The sequence below is a fragment of the Rhamphochromis longiceps genome, linkage group LG8 (assembly GCF_057381845.1).
Source record: "Rhamphochromis longiceps isolate RC_006_pf linkage group LG8, R_longiceps_female_GT1.1, whole genome shotgun sequence".
Lineage (NCBI taxonomy): Eukaryota > Metazoa > Chordata > Actinopteri > Cichliformes > Cichlidae > Rhamphochromis > Rhamphochromis longiceps.
In genome coordinates this window covers 27150952-27175016 of record NC_140564.1, presented here as the reverse complement: position 1 = coordinate 27175016, position 24065 = coordinate 27150952, and the positions used below count along the sequence as shown (strand labels likewise).

Sequence of the window (24065 nt, the reverse complement as noted above, 5' to 3'; positions counted from 1 at the left end):
GTTAGTTACATTACAGCTAACCACTGGATTTTCCCTTTTCAGTGCAACTAGTCAAATAACAAGGAGCCAAATACTGCTAGAGACAAAGACAGTCAAAGTGGACAGTATATCCTTGGTTTCTTGCAGCCTGAAACTGATCCCCTTAAACTGATTTTTAGGTTTAGTGTCCTTATTTTCCTCCAAGTTATCAATTCTGTCACTAGTTAGCTAAGATAAACTAATGTAAGTGTATTTGCTGCAACCAACCAACCGACCGACCTGGTGACATAACATCCCGTGCTGACAGAAGATGGTGCTAAACATCCTTTTAAAACTTTAAGCAGTTATTTCTTAAGTCCAGCTTCACAGACACTGTTACATCCCTTTCAGTTTTTGAGAGTAGGGCTCCATCCGTAAATATCCTCTTTAAACACTTCTGACTGGTTTTAAAGTAAATTACTGTGAACCATCATCAACCTGCACCTTAATAGAACGAGTTTTATTTGGACCAATGGGAAAGAACAGCAGGGGTGAACACATTAAAAATAAGTTCATGTTGATCTTAATCACTTCATTTTTTTTGTTTGCTTTTTACTTCAGCCCTAGTAGTTTTCACTGTTCCACAATGAAAACATAGTTCCCAAAAACACAGTGAGTGTTGTGATATAAAAAATTAAGAACATCTTATTGATTCTTTTAGCTATTCTAGTCCAGTAGCCAGACTTCACGTCTTTCCTTTTACTGCCAAGCAGATTCATTGTTTTCCCGTTCTCTTCCAGTTCATTTAAGACTTGTTTGAGATTAAGGGATGCCTCCATCAATTTGCTGCTGCTATCCTGTAAAAGTATAGATTTATTTTTTTAAGAAGGAAATGAACAAGCTTGCAAATTATATACAGAAATAAATTAAGTATTAATTTACACATAACCATATCTCTAAGGAAATATATAACTTTATTTGTGGGCAGCTACAGTTTAGATTGGATGGGTTGTTACCAACATCTGCGAAGAATTTCATATCAATAATACCTTTAAAAAAAGATTTACTTAGAAAATTGGTGATGTGTTTAATATTTTACCTGCAGTACATGTATGGTGAAATGACTGCTGGTACTTTTTAAAAACTGGTTTGTTGCCATTGTGACTGGAATAATAGTTTAACTGATATGCAAACACACATTTTAACTTTCATGCAACATGACAACTTTTTATATGGTTTTTTTTCTTCCTAAAAACGTGTTAATTCTCACCTCTTTGGTCACAGATTCTGTTTCATCAGGCGATGCATCATATACAGGTGCACAGTGACAACATTTCTTCATCCCTGGAATGACATATTAAACACAAAAAGCAACATAATTGAAACCATAACCAGAAATGTAAACTTGCATACATGATATCTTTTAGATCCAAAAGTAGAATAACTGTTATGATTAAGCTCACCTGTAAAAACAGCATTTTAAGTTTTAAGTGCTACTCACTTAGGCTTTGGTCACCATCTGTCTTGTTGTTTTGTGTAGCAGAGTCTTTATCAAGCAGATGCATCACTAAAATGCTTTCCAAGAGGCTGAGCAGCATCAGAGTAAAAACCCCAACGCAGTAGAGAGCTGAGGAGAGTAGGTTGTGTTAATGTGATTAACTAATGTCTTCCATCAAATAAACTCGTCTTCTTTACCTATAAGTGGAACCTTGTTTGAAGAGCTCGGCAGAATGTCATTGAGTATAAGCTGCATCACGGTGACAGCAAGCAGGACAGTCACCTTGAAACTGAGCTTCTCACCCCCACTATCTGAGATCAGGAAGGAGACCAAGTCCAGAATTAAGAAGAAGAGGATCGGCAGAATGAAATTGGCAATGTAGAGGACAGATCTCCTCTTCATGGTAATCTGTGAAATCATGTGTCAAGTGGTTAATCATCCTTCTACTTTGCATTAACTATTAAGGCAGGCACAAAAAGTAAATAAGGAAAAACAAGTGTGCACAGAGAAAAGATGCAAATGCAGAGAACGCTGAGTGAGAAAAATCACCTTCATGCTTATGACACTGACTTTTGTTCTGTCCTCATCACAACTTCAAATTACACTGAGAATGTTTCAGAAAGCCAGAGAAAGTATAGTATAGTATACATGGGTATAGCACCTTTATTTTGAAAATCACCAAATTCTCAATGCCCTATGACTGGCTTCCTGCCCTTCTTCAGCTTCCATAAAAAATAGACCGGATTGTAATTTAAGCCACATGAAGCGAGACTTGCTTAATGCGACACTGCTGAAATGCATTGCGGAGCATCTAGAGGAATTGCAAATATCTTGAATGGATGTAACCAACTCCTGCAGCCACGTTGGCACCAGAACACTTTATTTCCTTCTCTTACAGACTTTCCTTGGCTGCCAGCACCCATTTGGTGCCCCTTGGTATCTCTTGCCTATGCCCCAATGTGCCCCTCTGTAAATAAACCCAACTCTTAGTCTATTTCACCAGTAACCATGATAGAACAACCCGGCCAATCTCCAGGCCCAGCAGACTTGGAAACAGTCCATATACCCGTCATGGGGCCATGTTAGGTGAGTATGACCAAGTTCTCGGTGCTTTGGTCCAGCAACTAAAGCCAACTTCACAGCAGATTAGTCAAATGGATTGTACCCTGCAGGCCATTCACTCTAAGTTTACTCCCACTTTTTGTTACAATGCTCCTTGTTGGTTGAACTCCCTGCTTGAGCTTTACCAAATGATTTCCCATATGGTTGGTCTTCTTGTGGGACCAGTTGTTAGATTAGCCTTGGGCATATTTAACAACTAACCCAACATCTTGAGTTTATTTTGAAAGCTTAACCAGGCTAAACCAGGCTATCGCCCAAAAGCGATCATCTGTCAAAACGTGATTGCCTGTATTTAATGACTTGTTGGCCTATAATATGTGAAACAAATATCAAATGTATCTCTGATGAATTATATTGATTCTTGAGCTACAAACAACATTCCTGTACTAATGTTTTGGCAGACAATCACGTTTTGGCACAATACCTTGTTTGATCACAACCTCTGTGAGGATGAGATTATTTGCCAGCTGTTTGCTCTCCATCTGGGAGAGGTTCAATAACATTAAAATATTTTTGGATTAAAAAAAATCTTATAATAATCATTTTATTTGATACTGATCTAGTTGGTTTTGTAGAATTGCTGCAGTATACTATTAGAACGCAATGACTTTTCTGACAATATACTTCTTCCCATAATCATTAAAGTAATAATCAGCAATAAATAAACATTTGGTACATTCAGTATCCAGTGCCATTTTTTTTATCAACAGGGCAAAAATTACTTTGTTGGAGCTTAAGAACGCGGCAACCGAAGTAGGTGTCAGTAATCATAAATGTGGTGAAGAAACCTAGGAATTGAAAGCTGCCGGGGGGAAAAAGCTACACAATGGATTACCTTTGTTTTCATGACAAATGAATTAAACTAGAAATATGGTTTGGCTTGATGCTGTGTGGCTAAAGTGGATAAATGTTTTCAAAATACTTACAGTGTAAACAAGCATAGATTGAAATGAGTCCAAATCACTGGTTTGGTTGTTGACTGTAATGTTGAGGAACTCCCATTCATCCTGTGTTTCTATCAAGTCTTTGGACCACCTTGTTATCACTTTATCATTTTCCAGTGTTTTCAAATTTATTTCTCGAGCTGAAGTGGGAAAATGCAGTAATCACATCAGTAAGGAAGAAAAATATGCCGTGGTATCTGATGATGTCTATACCTGAGACCAAGAAAAACAAAATCTGTTATGAACTCACGAGTATGTGTCATTGACTTGAAGGAGAGGTTGCAGCTCTGAATGTCAAAGGGGAATTTGTACACATTCATCTTACAGGTGCTTACTACCACATGATCATTCCTAAATGAGACGTTGCCATTTGAATAAATCGTCAGAAAAGGGTTTGTAGTAGCCCTATCCTTCTCTGTCCTGAATGAAAATGAAAAACAAATTTTACACGAGGTATAGTGCAATTCCATAGCATCTATCATAGACCATGAGAAATGAAATTAAAGCAAAAGCAAGCAGCACATTTTATAAATAAAATTTTTTTCTAACAGTCTCCCCCCTCTTTTTTAACACAAAGTGTAGGCACAGTTTTCATATTTTTTCCATGAAATAACAATGTTACAGCATCACCATAACTGTTGGTGGGTCTGTGAATGTGAATACATTCCGACCAAGTGACCGAGTCCTTTTTTATTCGCGGGGCGATCGTGGCTCAAGAGTTGGGAGTTCGCCTTGTAATCGGAAGGTTGCCGGTTCGAGCCCCGGCTCGGACAGTCTCGGTCACTGTATCCTTGGGCAAGACACTTCACCTACCAGGCCAGAAGGGCCGATGGCGCGATATGGCAGCCTCGCCTCTGTCAGTCCGCCCTAGGGCAGCTGTGGCTACAACTGTAGCGTGCCTACAGTTGTAGCATGTAGGCCTCCACCAGTGTGTGTGAATGGGTAGATGACTGGCTGTGTAAAGCGCCTTGGGGTCCCTAGGGGGGACTAGTAAAAGCGCTATACAAATACAGGCCATTTACCACTTCTCTTTAATAGTTGTTCTTGTGTTTCTTGTTTTTGTTTATCTATTGTGGACTACTGCCCCCCTAGGTGGAGCTCAGAATTTTATAGACAATTGTGTTGATAAACTCATTAGGAAGGCCAGCTCTGTTCTGGGATGCACCCTGGACTCAGTGCAGGTGGTGGGAAACAGAAGGACTCTGGCCAAAATAACATCTCTGATGGATAGAGTCTCCCACCCCATGCATGTAAATGTTGCTGAACTGCAGAGCTCCTTCAGTGACAGACTGCTGCATCCTAGATGCATGAAGGAGCGTTTCCGCAGGTCCTTCCTCCGTGCAGCTGTCAGACTGTACAATCAAAACTGCTCCCAACAAACACAGATGTTTACATCAGTGCTTCTCCTGTTATAACTGCACATTACTTTTTCTCAGCCTATATATACACTAACTTATTGTAAGTTACATGTCTACTTTTTAATGCACAGGTACAATACACAATCTGCACTTTTCTAATTATTCTAAATATTCGTAACTATTTAAACATCTTTCACTATCCTGCTCTGTTTGCACACTATCTGTACGCTAATTTTAACAACTGTACTGTACTCTGCTCTGCTCTGGTAACTATTGTCCATGATGTAAATATGTAAAAATTGCGTTTTCTGTCCTATGTCCTGTTCTTTTTGTATATGTGTGTTTTGTTTTTTTTTGCTGCTGATACAACCAAATTTCCCCTTGTAGGACAATTAAAGGATTATTTTTATTCTGTTCTCCTATTCTACATCTAAGAGTGTATGGATAGAATATAAATATTAAGCATATTAATATTAAACTTACATTTCTTCGATAATTAAATCTGGCATCCATAACAGTTCAGTAGGAATTGTTATGGATTCAAGTCCACAGAATTCCTTTGGGTTCCAAGAAATGTGCTCATTTTTCCATCTCTACACAAGGTTTTGTAAAAGAGAAGGGAGGGATGGAAGCAAGAAAAACAGATGAAATCCATATTTCAACAATAGCTTGAAATTGTGTATTTCTAATGAAAAACTTACCAAAAATACCCAAATATAAGAAATGAAGAGCTGTTCGGTTTCTTTCTGTGTGCAAAGAAATCAAGGGTGACGCTAGATTAGACTAGGTGCCTGAGTATTCCATATGTGGTCACAGAAATGGTGAAGAGGTCCCAAAAACAGACCCAAATAATTTTTATTCCAGATGGAAATAACAATTCTTTATTTATAGTGGATCTTATATCTTGCCAGCGATGCAATTAGCAAACTGTAGCTAACAAAAGTGCTGTAAAACTAGGGATGAGTACCAGTATCGGTTCTGACATAAACAGTAGTAACCAGACCGAAAAGCAGCGCACATTTTGGTGCTTTATTTCGGTCCTTTTTTTCCTGAGATGTCATGCACTTTGGATTCTAGCCAATCATTTTACCTTTGCAAGGATAGTAGGCGGGCCCAGGTGCGTACGTTCTTTTAGAGCAGAGCTACAGATTAAAAATGCCCAAGGCCCAAGTCTGGCTGTACTTCACAGCAAAACATGCAAACTCAGCAGCCTGCAACAAGTGCTTTAAGGTGATACTGTGATACTGTGCAAAGGAGGTAACACCTCGAATCTGACTACGAACGACGAGCACATATACTGCGGGTGTGGTGCCTGTTATCGGACCCGGAGTTATCAACATCCCCCAAGAACCCGAAGAGGAGACTCCTGGCCCGTAGCCCTGCCAGTGTAGCAGAAATGATGACGGATGATGATGGCAGCAGTAGCTGTTCTTCTTTGGGGGAGTAGCTTAATGTTGTTCGTGTGTAATTTACATTGAGTAGGCTAACCACGTTATTAAATTAATGCATGTAAGGTGAACTAGCAAACACCGTCATAGTTACATGTGGCTGTCTTGTTGTTTTAATGGCAGATACTCCCTTCACCCTGACCAAAAAGGCTAAAATGACCAAAGAAAAAGTGGAAAACGACTAAACATGAGAGGTTTTTGGACAAAGTTTGTGTTTTTTCCATTGTTTAAGCACTGCTTCCAGCCAAGAGTGATACCATATATGCCCTATAGCTGCAGAAAAGGCTAACATTGTTATCTTTTTAGTCGGCCTCATCACTGATGGGGACGACAAGGAGTACAGAGGACTGACTCAAGACTTTGTGGACTGGTGCCAGCTGAACTACCTCCAGATCAACGCCAGTAAAACCAAGGAGCTGGTGGTAGACTTCCGCAGGCACAAGCATTCTCCACTGCAACCACTGAACATCCAGGGTATGGACATTGAGGCTGTGGACAGCTACAGGTACCTTGGTGTTCATCTGAACAATAGACTGGACTGGACTCATAACTCAGACGCCCTCTACAGGAAAGGGCAGAGCAGGCTGTACCTGCTGCGGACACTCAGGTCGTTTGGGGTGGAGGGCCCACTCCTGAAGACCTTCTATGACTCTGTGGTGGCTTCTGCTATCTTTTATGGTGTGGTCTGCTGGGGCGGCAGCATCTCTGCTGGGGACAGGAAGAGACTGAACAGGGTGATCCGAAGGGCCAGCTCTGTTCTAGGATGCCCTCTGGACCCAGTGGAGGTGGTGAGTGACAGGAGAATGGCGGCTAAGCTGTCATCCCTGTTGGACAACGTCTCCCACCCCATGCAGCAGACTGTGACAGCACTGAGCAGCTCCTTCAGTGGGAGACTGCGGCACCCACGGTGTGGGACGGAGAGATTTCGCAGGTCTTTCCTCCCCACTGCTGTCAGACTCCACAACAAAGACTTTAACTGAACAAACACACACATCCACACATGTGCAATAACACTAAGTGCAGTAATCTTTTCTGGCATCGTTGTATTTTTACTCAGTTGTATATAGCATTCGTATTCTATTTTTATCTTATTGTATATTTTTATTCTATTTTATTCTACTGTATATAGTATATTATTTTATTCTATTCTGTACAGCTGTGTACTGTATTTATTCTTATTGTATTCTAATTTTTGCATCATAACTTTTGCACTGTCCACTTCCTGCTGTGACAAAACAAATTTCCCACGTGTGGGATTAATAAAGGTTATCTTATCTTATCTTATCTTATCTTATCTTATCTTTTTACACAAAACAGCTAAATATGAGAGGTTTTTGGACAAAGTTTGTGTTCTCCATTCTTTAAGCACCGGTTCGAGCACCGTTTAAGCACCGGCAACATACTGGTTTGGCACTGGTATCGGATAAAACCTAAACGATACCCATCCTTATGTAAAACACAATACCTTTCCTTGTATAAAATACAAATTCAAAATTTGTAGGGCTCTAAAAACATAGCAATGTATATCTCTCATCATTAAACTTCAGAGTGCAAGCAGATGACCAAAACCTGAAGACAACCCACAACAGTATTAACTAATAATAATAACTATAAGTATAGAGCATTAATAATAGCAAATAACTAGAGTAAAGAATTAATGTTTGGCAGAAGGGAATGATGCTTCATGAGCAAAAATAGAAACTACTTACCATATCTAGGATCCCAAAAACTTTCATTAGATGTGATATCTCTGTAACAGTATTGTAGTTTTTCACAGGCCTTGTCAGAGTGTAGTTATCATTGCCTTTGTTCAAGTTTAGAAACTTTACAACATCGTTATAACCACAGTTTCCATTATTGTTCTCTTCTTTTTCTGAAACAGCATCAAGACACTCTGATGATGATATCCATACAATTTAAGTTAAATTAAAATTAAAATGTATTTATAAAGCACATTTAAAAACAACAACAATGTCGATCAAAGTGCTTCACAAATTAAGAGCAAGAACCAACAGTGAGACAACAGCAACACAAGACAAACATAGAAGCCTGCCAAATGATAATCAACTAACTTGAGTCAAGGCCAAAGTAAATAGATGAGTCTTTAAGCAAGATTTAAAAGACTGAATAGTATCAGAAGTATGAATGGCAACAGGGAGATTATTCCATAGTCTAGGTGTAGCGATAGCAAAGGCACGATCGCCTCTGGCTTTCAGGCTAGACCTGGGTTTCATTGAGAGCATCTGATTAGAGGATCTTAGTGCTTTTTTGGGTTACACAAATGGAGAAGTCCTGTTAAATAGCTAGGTGCCATACAGTTTAAAATTTTATAAGTGAGTAAAAGAATTTTAAAATCAATACGAAATTTCACAGGAAGCCAGTGTAAGCTAGTTAAAACTGGAGTAATATGATCATTCATTCTGGCACCTGGTTGTTCATATCCTCTATGTAAGCCAACTGTATATACATAACACTGTTTATTACATATTGCTTTTTAAAACTGGCTTCTATATTCTTACATTTCATATATTTTTTCTCTGTTAATACTGTCCATATGTATGTAGTGCTGCAGACCCCCCGAGCATGTTTGCACTGAGAAGGAGATGCTCTGTCTTTCATTGTACAAGTGTATAGTGACAATAAAGGCATTCAATCTATTCTAATTGCAAACAGTTAAGAAAATAGTGTGGGAGACCAAAATAAAATAAAGGGAGGTACAGTAGTCTAGTCTCGAAGTAATGAATGCATGAATCAGCTTCTCAAGGTCCTTAGGGGGGAAGAAATAGCTTGGCTTTAGTAAGATAAGATAAGATAACCTTTATTAGTCCCACAAGTGGGAAATTTGTTTTGTCACAGCAGGAAGTGGACAGTGCAAAAGTTATGAGGCAAAAATTAGAATACAATAAGAATAAATACAGTACACAACTGTACAGAATAGAATAAAATAAAATACTATATACAGTAGAATAAAATAAAATAAATATACAATAAGATAAAAATAGAATACAAATACAAATACTATATACAACTGAGTAAAAATACAACGATGACAGAAAGGATTATTGCAAGGATTAGTAATCAACTTAATCATTACCACTCTGCATATTACCCTTCATTGTTGATAGTCATGTACAACAAAATATGGAAAATTATAAATAGAGTTTATTTTCACAAAATTTAAGTGAATCTTTGACTGAATCTGAAGTTTATTTTCAGATAGTCTGCTTAATGAATCAAAAATAAATTGGCAGAGAAAGCAAATTATTGCACATGTATTTAAAAATAGACCTGTACCTCTGTTAAAGGTCCCGTTGGATATCTGCTGATCAACATCTTGTGGCAATAAACCAGAGGCATTTCCACCTGGAATAAATAAATAGATACTGTTGCATATGATGAGTGTATATAACAACTGTATGTATGTAGAATCCCATGAAAAAGTCTTTATTTCCCATCTTATTTCTTAGTTTTTTGCATATTTGTCACACTTACTTGTTTCTGATCAGTAACCTGAATAAATAAGAAATGCATCAAGGGGAAAAAAGGTTCTCTGAACAAACCTGGTCCTATTCCAACAATATCTTACAAACAGTGAAACATGGTGGTGGTAGTGTGACAGTCTGGGGCTGCTTTGCTGCTTTATTTGTCATCATCAATAGAACCATAAATTCTCTTTTCTACCCAAAATGAGAATTTCTAGCCACCAGACTTGGACTGTGAAGTATTTGATCCAACTTCTCTGAATGGCTCAAAGAATAAAATGAAGACTTGGAGTTGCATACTGCAAATCCAGACTTAAATCAGACCCCAGTGTGGTTGAATTAAAACAACTCAGCAAAGAAGAGTGAACCCAAATTCCCCCACAGTGATTGCTTGACGCTCGATTGCAATTCTTGCTGCTGAGGGTGGGACAAAGGTAGGTTGTCCATAACTTACACCCCCCCCCCCCCCTCCTGAAATCATCATTTAAAAACTGCATTTTGTAGTTACTCTGGTTATTGTTGTGTAATGTTAATGTTGTATTTGCTTGATGATCTGAAATATATGTGTGTGACAAACAGGTTTCTCATATACATGTATTGTCTTCATGACATATATACTGTTTCTTACTATAGAAAGTACTAAATTAACAATATAAACAATAAATATAATCTAATAATATAATCTAAATAGTCAAAAGAAGTAATGAATACATTTGTAAAACAGAAAAGCTAACTGGCTAGATAATTAATTTAAAATGCATATATTTATAATTCCTGACAACTTCTGAAGTGCTCTTTCTGTACCTGTAGTAATGGTGTCATTGGGCATCTGTTGATCATCGTGTAGCTCTACAGTGAAAGCATTTCCACCTGGCAGAAAAGAGTACAAGAACATGTCAGTTTCTTCCCCTTTATTAATGAAATCTGGATGTTTCGTTAAATAGTGATTAAAAACATACACTTCTACTGCATTAAATGTTGTAACATTTGTAATTTTAGAGTTTATAAAATATATAACTTATAGGATGAGGTAAAAAAAAGAAAGTAAACCCTACTCATGGAATATTTCACTTCATCGCATTTCTTAATTCATTATACACAGTGCTACTTCTTGTAGCAAAATCACATGATATAATATTACACAAATAAAGCACAAGATGATGCCAGGCCCTCCATAACATTATATATATATTTCTATACAATTCTAGATGCCCCCACTTACCAAACTCATACTTCTAATAGGGTTTACTATTGTGTTACTGGTGATGAATTTATACCTTGAATTCATTCAAATGTACGCAATTTTTAACTGACCTTTGCCAGTGCTAAAGGCAGTGGAAATATTGGCTGCAATATACAATATACCCCATGAATTCTCTTAACTCCAGCCAGACCTGGCTGTTGAACAGGCCAAGGAAGATATAGCTTTACACAGTTATTCTTTTTGGACCTTTATAGTTTGTATTTCACTTAATGATTCATTTAATTTCCATTTGCGTTATACAGGGTGGGCCATTTATATGGATACTATGGATATACTATGGATACACCATAGTAAAATGGGAATGGTTGGTGATATTAAAGTCCTGTTTGTGGCACATTAGTATATGTGAGGGGGCAAACTCCTCAAGATGGGTGGTGACCATAGTTGCCATTTAGAAGTTTTCAATAGGAAGAGGGCCATGTGACACATCAAACTTATTGGTAATGTCACAAGAAAAACAATGGTGTGCTTGGTTTCAACATAAGTTTATTCTTTCAGGTTTTATGTGCGTTTGAGAGGCAGCTGAATGAAAAGGCAACCTTGATTTAATGGTGATACTCTCCAATGAAGGCTTATATTCTTGTTGCAGTGTTGTCCTGAATGATGTTGTCATTTAGACAAAAGCTCTAAATCAGTGCTGGTATACGGGGAGAAAAAGACAAAGCTGGAGACAAAGAAATTGTAGAGTTTTAAGGTGGTTGTGTAGTTATATGTAGTAACCTATTATGTTATAAACTGGTTGGGTATAACTAGCAAAAGACTTAATCCTGATATAAATGGTGGTTAAGTCATATCTTAAAATTGCTTATAATAGTACTGATCGCATCTTGTAGAGATATACTTTGACAGCTGATTCCACTTTTGGTCTGTACAGCTAAATTGTTGAACAAAAAGCACATTTAGAGGGAACAGAGTTAACTTCAGCCTGTCAGTTCGGTGAACCACTTGTGCACCTCAATTAAACAACCCCTCCTCCACACCGTCCATTTTAAAGTGATCGACAAACCCCAGCATTACAGTGACAAAGACAGATTAACAAAGACAAAACAAAGACTTTTCACACTTTCTTCCGTGAATGTCTGCCCTGCTTTAATTGTCTCCATGTCTGCTTTGTTCCCAAGTGTACACTATCTCTTGTTTTAAACAGCATGGTTAAGATAAGCTTTATTTAGTCTTGGTTGTTTACATCCTTTTGAAAAATGTTCATAATTATTTGTCCCCGGTGTCTTACATGGAGTTCTATTTCCTCCCCTGCCATTGTCTGTTGATTTCAGCTGTGTATTGTTTACCCCCTGCTCACTTACTGATTACTCTGTGTGTAATCAGTAAGCATCTAGTAAGTCCCTATGTGTTTCCATGCCATTATTCTGTGCTTTTTCTTGTTGCTTTCTTGTCACATGTTTGAATTTTTAATCAAATATCTTGCTTTTTGTTTTGTCTTCCTCCCATAAATGCATTTTGTTTTTATTAATGTGTTTAAAAGCCCTGATCCATTAATATTCTTTTTTAAAAATCTGGTTTTAGTAGGAGCCGGAAAAATGTGTAATTTATCAAAAGGATATTTCTGTTCTTTGGTGGTAAATGGCTGGTTTCAGAGGAAAACAGACTTCATACTGAACTACATACTTACTACTTACTTTTATGAAGTTAAAATAAAGTGTTGATTACTTATATTTTAAAAGCACCATAAGTCAGCTCTATGAAGCTAGATGGAATTATCAGCTTACCTGTGAAGAAGATCAGAAAGAAGAAACCTGCTATCATCATGGCTTTCAGAGATTAATGAGCATCCTCGTCCTCTGGTTTCTCGAGATGCTTGCTGTTCTATCACTGTTGTTTTTTACATTTGCCCTGCCCTAAAAGAGGGCAGGGCAAATGTAAAAAACAACAGTAATTGTCCTCTATTGATCCCAACAAAACAGCCTTTTCAGTGCATTTGATCCATTAACTGAACTTGATGACAGCAACTCAAATGCTGAGACAGGGCCATGTTTACCACTGTATAGTGTCCCCACTTAAAGGTCCATCAATCTAAGAACTGAAAATTCCAGTTATTGGACTTTTGGGAGCAGAATGTTGTCCCATTTTTGTCTGACATAGTATAAGATTCTATCTTCTTAGGGCGTCGGGGGGTTCCCCGGAGGCATCTTCCTTGGGGGGCTCAACCCGGGGTAGCGGTCACGTCCGGTTGAGGGCTCTGTTGGCTCTCAGGTGACTGTTTCCTCGCGGCTGCGTGCAGCGGGGCTAGGGGAGGGTCTGTGCTGACGGACGTGGGTTACTGACCTGGCAACCTGGCTGCCCCTGGGTGGGTCCGGGATGGGCGTGAGGTTTTGGGGGCGCTCCGTCTCTGGGCTGGGGCCCGGGCCGGGCCTCGGGGGCTCGGGTCCTGGTTGGTGTGTTGCCGGGGTTGTGGGCGGGTGGGTGCATGGGGGCCCGGCCCTGGAGCAGGGTGCCGCCGGTGCATCGAGCCGCCTGGGGGGCTCTTCAACTGGTGGGGGGGATGGTCACATCTTGCAGGAGCTTTCTTCTCTCAGGAACTCTCTGCAGGAGGGGGAGATACAGGAGAGGTGGAGGAAGATCTCAGCCTGGGCGTTTACCGTCTTATGTAGTCTGGAAGATGTGTGGTTGGTGGGGTGGGTGCAGTTTTCTCTGTGGTGGGGTTGGGTGGACTGTCCAGGGCTCTGTGGAGCCGGGGGGCGCTACTGCACTGGGCCCCGGTCTGATGGGCCTGGGCCCCCCTTCCCTGGCGGGTCGCGGAGGGTGGGAGTGCCTACTGGGGTCAGCGGGGGAGCTGGCCCCAGGGAGGGGTTACCTGCCCCTCCCTTCCTTCCCTCCCCATCTCCAGCTGCCTCCCTCTTCCCGCTCCTCCACAACCACCCACACATGCAGGGCCTTGGAGTGGGGGTATGTCACCAGGGTGCAGAGGAGGCTACCCCCCCCCCCCCCCCCTGTCCCCTTCTGGCTGCCTCTGCCTCAATTTTATCCCACAACTTAGACATTCACATTATTCACACTCTCATTACACATACATATAGGATCTTGGGGGTGGGCACAATCACGGAGTCCAAATCACCATCAGGGTGTATACCTCACCCCTGACGTCGTTGCCCACCTCTCAATTTTAAATACACTTAGTCATTGAGGGTTAGCAGGAGGGACTATGCGCTTACCTGCTGCTCCTTGGCAGGTAGCTCCATGCCCTCCTGGGTTTTAATTGCACCTTAGAACACATATGCATCAACACTACAATGAGCGGGTGGAGGGAGGTTTGGAGTCTTCTCCCACCCCCATTCTCTGCGGCCTGCTGGAGCGGGAGGGCTAGTAGGAGGAGTTGGCCGTCCGACTGCGGTCTGGGGTGTGGGGCCTCCCTGCTGCTGCGGAGTCGGGGTGGTCTGCCTCTCCCCACCGCAGGGAAAAGGGTAACACCACCTGGGTCTGGGTGCAATTCCCCCCTCCAGGGGCAAGGGTACCTAGACCCGGTTTGTAGAGTACGCTTGGGGAGTGTGATTGTGTGTACAGCGTCTCTTTATGTCTGTCTCCACGTTGGTTGAGTGTGGAGTGAGTGCATATGAGAGCATGAGGGTGGGAATGGATGTTTGTGTCTGTGTGTGCCTGTATGTCTGTGTCTATATGTCAGGTTGGGTATCAGACGCCACCTCTCTGGGGACACCTCAGGCCCTCCAAGGTTTGGAGGCCTATCTCCACCCACCACCACTTCCCCTGCCGGTGGCGGACTCCCTCAGGTGTCGGTGTGTTGGTGGTTCTTTGTGTCTGGGGGTGGGCGTCCGGGTGCACACCGGCTCACTCCTTGGCGGCCGCTTGTCGGGGCCTGGGGCCTGGGGCTCGCTCGGGCCCCTTTGGAGGTGGGGTGCCCCCGGCCTCTCGGCCTAGGGCTCGGTCACTCAGGCGCAGCTGGGGGCCGGCGGAGCTCACGGGCGCGTCACTGCAACTCCCCCTGACTTCTGCTCCGCGGCTGCTGGGCGAGCCCTCATCTGGGACTCTCCTCAGCTCTTACTGGGACAGTGGCGCGGCTGCCCCTCTGTTGGTCTTCCATGGTCTCTTGTGTTCTGGGGGCCTCTGGATGTCTGGAGTTTTGATCTCCTCCATACCCGCTTCACACCCTGGAGGACGGGGCTGTGGCCCCCCCACACTCCCTAGCAGATCATTACATGGAGAAACCTTTGGAATGCAAGCATGCTGATCCACACAGGTATGCACACATGGGTATTCACAGACGCGGACTAAAGCTTTCTTGGCTGCTGCCTCAAAGCACACTGTGCGCTGTCTATCTTGCGTGCTGCACAATATCGTTTATTACTTAGTAAATACTGATATCTATGACTAGCTAGTTTATTGTGATGGTGCTTTGTTTTCTCTATTATTATGTTGCTCTTTGTTGTTTCCTCTGTTTGTTTTTGTTTGTTTGTTTGTTTGTTTTTTTTTCTCCATACAGGTGACCCAGGAGTTTTTTTTTTTTTTTTTCTCTCTTCCCCCCCCTTCTCACCGTCTCTTCTCCCCTTTGGTTTTCTTTCTTTCTCTCCCCCTCTCTCTCTCATTCATTCCCCCTGTCCTATTTATTAAAAAAAAAAAAAAAAAAATGACAAAGGATGAACTGAAGCTCTGCCATCACGTAATGTCGCATACTGCTGTCTCTGATGTCATTTAGAAAAGGAAAAAAAAAAAAAAAAAAAAAAAGATTCTATCTTCTTAACACTCTTGACTCTTTCAAGGCCTTTTCTTTGCATGATGCACAAAATGTTTTGACTTGGTGAAAGGTCTGGACTGCGGGCAGGACTGTCCAATGGATATTTTATTTATATAGTGCATTTCATATATTATACTTATAAAGTGACTTCAGTACTGGGGTAGCATAGTGAAAGTTCAATGGATGTAAAAGAATTCTAGCTGCTGGATTCTGCAATACCTTGACTCTTCTATTAAGAGGCCATGCTATTGTAATAGATAAAGCATGTTGTTTACTAGAGGCGGGCAGATCAATTAAAATATTGATAGTATCGTAACTAACATTGGTATTTGTATTGAACACACACACACACACACACACACACACACACACACACACACACACACACATATATAGCCTGCTGAATTGTGCAAAATAGCTTTTTTTATGAAAAAAAATTGCTCAAACATCAGTTATGAAAAATGTCTAAATCTTTTTGTGTTGACTGTGAGGTGTATTGCATTTAAACAGCATAAGTTGTGCTTTAGAGACAGGTACATTTACATTTCAGGTCTCCAAAAATTCCAGTTTCAAAATGCATGAAAACCTGAAAGGTACCCTGCATAAACTGCCTTCATAAGTTAAAAGCATAAGTATCAGTTTTGGTATCTGGTGCTAAATTATTACCAAGATCTGCAGTATTGCACATCACTGTTGTTTACTATTGTCTCTGTAAAATAGCAAGGTATTTCTCCCAAAAAGATATCTGGATGTAACCAATGTGTTCTTGGGTTGTGTCTGACGGTGAAAGATAAAAATAAAGACCTCCAAGTCAATAACTTGCCCGTTCCAGCTCCTCTCCCGCAGGGTAATTGTAATTGTAGAAAAGGGCTCGTATTTATTTTTACATTAAACATAAAGTACAAACTTACATGAAACATATTTGACACAAGATGAAAAAACACCAACACAAAATTTGACATACCTGATAAAGAAAGGTAAAAAGAAAGACCTCCAAGTAAATAACTTGCCTGCTCCTAGAACCAAATATAAACAGTTGAGATAAGTTAGCTCACCCCACTACAACTTCCAAGCTAACTTAACCCCTAAATAAACAAGATTTGACAGCAAGTAAGATCTGTATTAAAGCGAGCCAAAGTGATTTATATAGTTTTCAGCACTGAGAGGTCTGTGCTATGCAGCAGGATTTCATGTTAAACAGGTAACTTTCAACATCACAAAGATGGGGTACTGGGGTAGATCATCATACTTATTTATGCTGCAGACGTAATGTTCCATATTAGAGATCAACAATTATTAAATCACTGCCTACTGTTTGAATTGGAATAAAATACAAATGGTAGGCAGAGAGCATAGGCCTGTGGACCGAGTCAAACAAGTCTCATTCATTAACATAGGCACAGCTGTAAGAACCAAACTGGCCATTGTACATAGATCATGTTTCTGTTGATGACTTTTCTATGTAAACTAATTTGTTTGTAAGAACAATAGTGAATGAAGCCCAGTGGTGTCTGGAAATGTTTCTCTGCCAATGTCTTAATACCCAGTTAACCATACCTATTTTAATGTAGTGGACTTTTGATAGGTACCATCATAAAATATGCGTAGATTATATATTCAAAGTCTTAACAGTTTTACATTGCAGATCATTATTCTGTTCCACAATTTATAGACACCGCTCTTGCTGATTGAATCTCTGCTCAACCTGTTACTGGCCTTTTGCCAGTAAACCTAACAATTTGCAAAGTTTTTCTCCTGCTGTTTCTTTGTATCATTACACTGTAAAACTACCAACTTTTTGTGCAACAATTTCTGCCATCATTTTCAAAATGGCCTAATAGTTTTTTCTTTTCTTAAAATCGTACAGTTTCTCAGTTTAAACACATGATATTTTCTATCATTAGCTGTGAAAAACATTAGTTGGATTTATGAGATAATTCCAAATTTGGATTCTATTAACATTTTACACAACGTCTCAAATCTTTTGGAACTGGTTGTAAAAAGTGTCCATGTCGATGGTCCTGAGCCACATACAGAACTTCAAAATCTATTCAGCCACAGATTTCAGGATGTGGGTAAAAGCTTTCATACAGTCACAATAGCAACATGAAAGAACAGGGAAGTGGGAGAGACCACAGTTAAGTGCTCCATCAGAAGAGGCAGCTGGGTCATGTTTAAGAAAGGCAAGACAGTTATGTTTTTTCCCCCTCCTCAAGCAGAACATCTTTCATGGCAATTTCCAAGTTCCCTTCATGCTGCCATTTACTTTCACCACGATAAATGCATCCACTTTAGTCAATTACTGACATTATTGGCTCTACTTAGGTTACTGGGCAAATATCTTAACCCTCTCAGGCTCAAATTAAACTTTGTGTTGCTAATGCACAACCAAGTCCTGCAGTGGTACTTCTGAGTAAAAAAAAAAAACCTCATAAAATATGTATGTGGGGTAATCCGGTTGTTCGTTTATAACTGTTGCAAATCGGCAACGCCTGCCTTGAGAGGGTTAAAAGGACATTAAAATAATACTTTTCCATTAGGCATCAGCATATAATGTTGGTTTATTAATAGCAAAACATGTCTTATAGAGGGAAGGATACAACAACAGTTGAATCAATTGCAATATGATATGAGATGGTATTTGCATGCCCCTTGAAGAATGGTGCATATGTTACACTGTAAAAAAAGAGATAAAAAAAAATGATGTTTTTAGAATAGTTCACGGACCTTTCCATAAGTGGTAAAATGGAAAGTTCTGTAGATTTACAGTACACTCTCTGTACTATTTATGGACATTTACTTCAACTATACAATGGAAAATTATAAAACTGAACAACTAAAGAAGGCGCTCCTGAAATTTGGGTTATTAGAACAAAACAGATGGATGACCACAGCCCTCTCAACACAAGCCTGACTTGTTCCCCATATAATAGTAAACCACATAATAAAACATTAAAATAAAAATAGATAAAGACAGATTACTATACCAAACAACACATTTCAACAAAAGTTAGAATGAAGACTGTCACGGCTGCCGGGGCGAGCCGTGAGGTGTTGTGAGAATGAGGACTCAAAATGCAGGCAGTAGACTGTTGATATGAGTGATGTTTATTTACAAAGTGGCGGAGTGACAAAACAGGCAAGGAGGCATGACAAATAACTGAAGGAACCTAAACTGGGCAAACTAAGAGCTAACCTGAAAATAATGACAAAACAGGGTGAAGGGCAGGGTGAAAACAGAGAACCAAACACCATGAAACGCAGACGAGCCGACAACAAGCACAGACCGACACCCACTATATATACACACACACACACACACACACACACACACACACACACAAGGTAATCGGGTAATCACACAGAGGAGGGAAGCACAGCTGATCCTAATAGAAAAGACGACTGGAGGATACAAGCTGAACACAGTAGCAACAGACACAGACCTTCAAAATAAAACAGGAAATCCACAACACGAACTCAGGGACACGAACCGGCCACAAGGGGAGGACACAGGATACCAAAATCAGAATAAACTAGAACAGAAGACAATAATCATATTAAACACAAAATGCTGGGTCAACGACCATGACAAAGAAATAGTTGCAGAGAAAATGTGTCTGCTTGAAAATGTTAATTAAATATTTCTATGTGCTACAACATGGACATAATGATAAATATGCTGAGGTAAAACTGCATCTGCCAGGCAGGTCTGAGGCTAAAACTGGGTTTAGTGAAACTCTGCCTGAAACCCTTTAAAAGTCTAAAGTAGAGACAACTGTAAAACAGAAGTATTACTGTAGAAGTTATTAGAGTCCTAAAACTATTCCTTCCTGTCTATACCTAAGTGGAACCATGAATTTTTAACTTTTCCCAGTTATCTACATTAGTGTTTTGAAAAAAAAAAAAAAAAAAAAAAAAAAAAAAAAAAAAAAATCACACGGCACACCACGAAAACATTTTTTCACAAAAAAAGTATTGATAATTTCCCCCCACGGACCAGGTATAGCAGAATTGGCTTGGCGTTTGCCCTGGTATACCTTGTTTGCTTTCTTCTTACCACTACTCATGGTAGGGTCGGAATTTACTCCAGGACCCTGGTCAGATTGGCTACTTTTTCTTTTCAAAAACGTATCTATTGTTATTACGCGCTGCGTTGTCTTACTCACAGCATGACTATTATGTAATTTCTTCTTTGTCTTCTTCAGTTTTACTAGCAGTTGGCAACCCATTTACAGTTTTTTCTGATGGCTTAAGCACGTTTTTTGTAACTATTGGCTATTTTTGCAAAACCCTTCACCAAATCAGCAAAACATTGTAGTTTTCTTGTAAAAGCTAATAAACATGCTTAACTCTCCAAACCTTCGTAAAAATGGTATTTTTGTATCAAACAGTTAACACAAGCCATTACATTAATAAGCACACAATGCACCAACTACACACTGATGGTATGAATAAAAACCACATCTGGCTTTTGCTTTTCTGTGCAAAAGGTAGGCCATGTCAGTTTGAGGTCATACTTTTGTCATAGGTCCGTAAACACAGAGGGATCCAAACCTCAAGTACTGGTGTTTAGTCACACACATCAAAACAAACACAAGTGTTTATTTCGAAGTCAAAACAAAATAGTAATTTCAGTGAGGAAAAAAAACAAATCAGTCTACATTGTGTCGTCTCTCTGGATCCGGCTACAAAATTTCGTCTACATCACATGCAATGTCCTCTAGTCCAAGGCACTGGGGAAATTATCTTCTGGAATTTTACATCTATGGTATTGTTGTGTTTCTCATTAGCATATGGCAGTGCTACAAGTCTTTGTGCAAAGTGACTGTACTAACCGATTCTCATTTTGAAATGTCCTTATGATCTTGCTACAGTGTAGCAGCTCAAGTAAGGCTGAACCTGTTGGCCAGCTTCCCTCAGGGTCTTTCCATGGTTGATTACATGGTCCACTATTGTAGCTCTGATGTCATCAGTAATTCTATTTCTTCTTCTTCTTCTTCTACTCGTCCTCCTCTTGCTCCTCCTTGTCCTTGTCGTCCTCTTCGTCCTACTTCTTCACCTCCACGTCCTCTTCCTCAGCCTCCTCTACTTCTCACTCTTCCTTCTCCCTCCATTGTACTCCACACACACAGCTTACCTGTAGCTTATTTATAGTGCTGATTGCAAAGTGAACTAATTATCTAAAACAGTTTTCACATGTGACAGTGTGCCAGGCAGTTGGCAAAGTAGTGTAAATAATAGCCATAAATGTGTATAGTTTTGCTAGAAGTGTGTTGATCATTTGGAAATTGAGTGCAAAGCAGTGAGTTGTGTTTACAGTTCTGCAAAAAGAGTGCTTTGCAGTGGATTTTACCTACAGTTTTACAAAGTCTGTGTTACAAAACGGCAAACTGAGTGCAAAGCAGTGTTTGTGCTTTTAGTTTTGCAAACTCAGTGAGTGGTTTTGCTATAAGTATTAATAGTTAATGAGGTAATGTTCCACGGCACACCTGATCATTTCTCACGGCACAACAAGTGGTTGGGAAACACTGATCTACAACACTGACTTTAGCTCATTAGCCAACTAGCAGTCAAAGCTGTTTAAAGCCCAGAGAGAAGCAGGCAGCTAAATATAGTATTTATGAATACTGCGCTTTATCCAGTGTTCTGTCAAGTCAAAGAAGAATGTGCCTATATTAAAATAAACATAATTTACTTACTCTCTGTCATCTGTATGCCGAACTGATAGCTCCTATTGACATGGTGAAATTATTGTACAATGCATATGCGAATTAATGCAATGTATGCTACTCTGAGTTGTATGCTAAAATGACTGAACACCAGCCTCTCACGGCTAAAACTAGGGGTATCATAAACAATAAAATAAAAAAACTGTATTATTGGCTAGAATGGAAAGATTAAGTCATATTAAACTTAAATCATGATTATTTTCAAAAAGAGACAGCAAAATATTCCAGACTTATCTGGCAGATCCAGTTAACAAAGATATTAACAATTATTTCTAAATAAAAACACTGAGTCTTTTGAAAAAAAAAACAACGTTATTTTAATAAAAGCTTTAATATTTAGCACTAAAATGAAGCCTGTCAGTGCAATGGCTGGCCTCCCTCTTACTTTTGCCTCCTTTCGGGGTTTGCTACCGCAATGCAATATTTAAGAAATACAATACCTGTAGATAATTAACAGAGAAAATTCCTTCACATTTATACAGTACACTGTACTGTATTTTTACAGAATGTCATTTTACAATGAATTAATGACACATTATACTGAAGTAAAAACAAAACCAAAAAAGCCTGGAGTAGAACTGAATAAGCAGCTGTCATACAGTACTCAGCCCCTTGCATGCTGCTGGAAGCAAAAGTGACTCCTGTGGCAAGCAGTGCAGTGTTGTTTCAACATTAAAATACGAAGCAGTTATAATAAAAATGACCTGGCAGATAGACATATTACCTTTAGCTGTTTACCTTTGCAGTTATCTGATTTTTACCTAAATTAATTGCCTATAAGTTTTTTTTATTCAGGTAGAAGCTGGTGGTTTAATAATAACAAGATAATTCCATTGTGAGAGCTAGTATGAAAATTTTATGAGCGCAGCTTGTCTGTAAAATGAATAGACTTTTCTAGACAGGCTGGTTTTATTTCCTTTTGTTTAATCTCTCTTGCCTCTTTCTTAGGTGGAGAGATGGACTGGCTCTTTCCCATCCTTCAACTGGCCGTCACACCTACAATCCATGAATTCATCACCTTGATGTATTTAAGGATTTAAATACTAGCCTGCCTACAATCCTGAATTGAATAAGAAGAAAATGGATAAACAAATTAACTTAAATTATAGCAACTTTTGTTAGCAACTTGTTTTCATTATGAAGGTTAAATTGGAAATATGTGTGATCACAACTTGGTAGGGTGTGAACAAATGTGGCTAATGGCAGAATTGGGGGTTCAGGTATAATTTCTTTGTCATGGTGATGAATAACCACTTGTGCTGTGTCTACGTCAGCATCATGTGACGAGGCTCTAAGCAGGTAAATCTGAATGAATTCTAATTCTAACTCATATTCCATCTGTAAGATAAACAATGTCATGATATATGATGATGTGATTAAGAAACCATGAAAAACACATGCAAACAGAACATATTATGGGCTCACCACTGCTGGATAGTATTAAATTCCGTTCTTTTGAATTCTTTTGGCGACAGGGGTACGTCTTCGTCTCTGCGAAGACGTTCCCCAGTTCTGAAAGCCTTGCCAGGCAAACTACATATCTATAGTTCTGCTATACGTCACACACACAGTTTTTATTTCGTAACAATAGACTTGGTGGGCAGGTTGCACCTCTAAATGTGGACCTCTATCCTTAGCATCCTCTTGTCACACCAAGCCTCTTCATGTCCTACTACAATACATCCATGAACACAATATGTAAAAGCTGTCACATTTGAAAATGTTTGCCTTTTATCATAAAACCATACATTCATTAAAGATTTGGAAAACTGTCCTGTATTTTTTTCTGTCTGAGATGCATCTCCTGCATCTCCTCTGCCCTCCAACCCACAGCATTAGAGACGGTGCATTTCTAGTTTAGTTTTTTCCGCATCACATTCTGTAAATAAACTTGTGTTAACCTTTTCCCAGTGTCCTATGAGTGAGTCCATCATTCTATTAGTACATGATAGAACAATCAGGCTACCATAGACTCAGCGGACACTCACTCACTCCATGATACTGTCACTTTCCAAGGAGAGCAGCCGGGAGAACATGAACGTTTTCTTCATCACCTCGATTCAAACCAGGATGTACTGCTACGAAAGGTAGTTAAGTTTGGAGGAATTATGCAATTTGTGTGTTTAAAAACTTGCCTTTACCTGCAGCACCTCATTTCATGGAAATTTACACTCTAATTACTCTAAATCTGTTGGTTGTGCCACACACACACAAAAATATACAATGAAAGGAGCAGCAAGATGTTTCTAACGTTTACTGCAATGTTCTAGTAGGATGCACATGTAAATGAAGGATATACAGCACACACAAGTACATTACTTCATATTGCCACGTATTTATGTTTAATTGTTTATTAAAAGCCTAAACTTCCAGTACAGTATACTTTAAACATATTCATTATGTATGTAAAAGAACATCAACAGTGTGTATATTTCTTATCAAGTGAATATTATCATACCCTTTTATTATATCCTTAAGATGAGTATATTAAACATACTACTGGAAACAGACACATAATTAAGGACTATGGGATACATGTATACAAGTACATAAAACA

General features: G+C 39.5%; 1 protein-coding gene across 1 annotated transcript; it reads right to left on the bottom strand.

The window, feature by feature from the left end:
* Positions 1-581: 581 nt before the first annotated feature.
* On the bottom strand, positions 582-12841 carry LOC146663889 (5-hydroxytryptamine receptor 3A-like). The gene is made up of 10 exons (XM_085416832.1): positions 12791-12841; positions 8034-8187; positions 5582-5622; positions 5364-5473; positions 3773-3942; positions 3505-3662; positions 1654-1864; positions 1460-1585; positions 1229-1302; positions 582-815 (listed from the first exon to the last, which is right to left on the bottom strand). The coding sequence occupies exons 1-10, from the start codon at positions 12839-12841 to the stop codon at positions 582-584; spliced, it is 1329 nt and encodes a 442-aa protein (XP_085272958.1).
* Between the last annotated feature and the right edge of the window lie 11224 nt (positions 12842-24065).